This window comes from Propithecus coquereli, unplaced genomic scaffold, assembly GCF_000956105.1.
Source record: "Propithecus coquereli isolate 6110/MARCELLA unplaced genomic scaffold, Pcoq_1.0 Scaffold18, whole genome shotgun sequence".
Classification (NCBI taxonomy): domain Eukaryota; kingdom Metazoa; phylum Chordata; class Mammalia; order Primates; family Indriidae; genus Propithecus; species Propithecus coquereli.
Genome location: NW_012142745.1, coordinates 6,654,165 through 6,655,856, shown reverse-complemented (window position 1 = coordinate 6,655,856; position 1,692 = coordinate 6,654,165). Strand labels below are relative to the sequence as shown.

The following is a 1,692-nucleotide window of genomic DNA, read 5'->3' as shown; positions in this document are numbered from 1 at the left end:
TTTTTTGAGACAGTCTCACTATGTTGCCCAGGGTGGTCTCGAACTCCTGGTCTCAAGCAATCCTCCCACCTCTGCCTCCCAACTTGATGGGATTACAGGCGTGAGCCACCATGCTTGGCCTGTTTTCTTGCTATTGAATTGTTCGAGTTCCTTATATATTTTGGATATTAAATCCTCATCAGATATATGGTTTACAGATATTTCCTCCCATCCCATAGGTTGTCTCTTCACTCTGTTGTTTCCTTGGCTGTGCAGAAGCTTTTAGGTTTGATGTAATGCCATTTGTTGATTTTCACTTTTGTTGCCTGGGCTTCTGGGGTCATATCCAAAAAATCATTGCCCAGACCAATGTCATAGAGCTTTTCGCCTCCATTTTCTTCTAGCAATTTTACAGTTTCAGGTCTTCTGTTTAAGTCTTAAATCTAAGACATGCGTTAAATTTAGTTGATATCCTTTTTCTTCTGCCAATTTACTACAGAACTTACTGAACGTGGAAAAGATTCATGCAATCATGAGTTTTCTGCCTATAATCTTGAATCAGCTCTTCAAGGTTCTGATACAGAATGAGGAAGATGAAATAACTACGACTGTCACCAGGTATTCATAGCACAGCCTTGGGAGAAGAGATTTTATAATCTGTGGTTACACAAAACCTTGATCATAACTAAGCACCCGTCTACTGTTATATGCTTACATTTCATCTGAGCACGTCTCGAATTTAAATATTTCTCACTCTTGAATCCTTACCTTCTAATCTCTTATTGTTATCATTAGTAAAGCATTAGACCTCTTTTTATTAACTAACCTTTTTGTTTTGAGATCTCTTTAGATTTACATGCAGTTGTAAGAAATGATACAGAGATCCCATGGACCCTTTCCCTAGGTTAGCCCACTGGTTACTTCCCCCATACCAGTATATAATCACACAATATGTAACCTCCTATATGGATATATAATATCACACAATATGTAACCTCCCATACGGATATATAATATCACACAATATGTAACCTCCCATACGGATATATAATCACACAATATGTAACCTTTGGGGATTGGCTTTTTCACTCAACATAATTCTCTGGAGATTCATCCAGACTGTTGCATCTGTCAATAGTTCATTCCTTTCAGTTGCTGAGTAGTATTCTGTGATATGCATGTGTCATAGTATGTTTAATGATTTACCTGCTGAAGGACATCTGGATTGTTTTTGGTTTTGGTTACTATGAATAAAGGTGCTATAAACATTCATGTACAGATTTCATGTAAACATAGGTCTTCACTTCTCTGAGATAAATGCCCAGGAGTGCAATTGCTGAGTGGTAGGGTAACTGCATGTTTAATTTCTAAGAAACTGCCAGGGTTTATTTTCCAAAATGGCTGTATCATTTCACAGTCCCACAAAAACTTTTTTTTAAATATTAAAAATTTTTCTGTAACTGCTTTCACTTTAAGTTTGACTATACTAAATAGTTCCAACATCCCTAATCTGGCTGGTGACTTTGGAAATCACAATTTTCTCTTTATAGAGATAACATTTTGAATTAATTATTGAATCATATATTCCTAATGTTCATTTTTTTTTTTTTTTTTTGAGACAGAGTCTTACTCTTTTCCCCGGGCTAGAGTGCCGTGGCATTAGCCTAGCTCACAGCAACCTCAAACTCCTGGGCTCAAGCAATCCTTCTGCCT

The 1,692-nt window shown here is 36.9% G+C and overlaps 1 protein-coding gene across 1 annotated transcript in view; it reads left to right on the top strand.

The window, feature by feature from the left end:
• The window catches only part of DOCK10 (dedicator of cytokinesis 10), a 347,252-nt gene that overhangs the window by 224,218 nt on the left and 121,342 nt on the right, over positions 1–1,692 (top strand). The window contains 1 exon segment of the mRNA XM_012642470.1: positions 479–597. Within this exon segment, the coding sequence (XP_012497924.1) occupies positions 479–597 (119 nt within the window).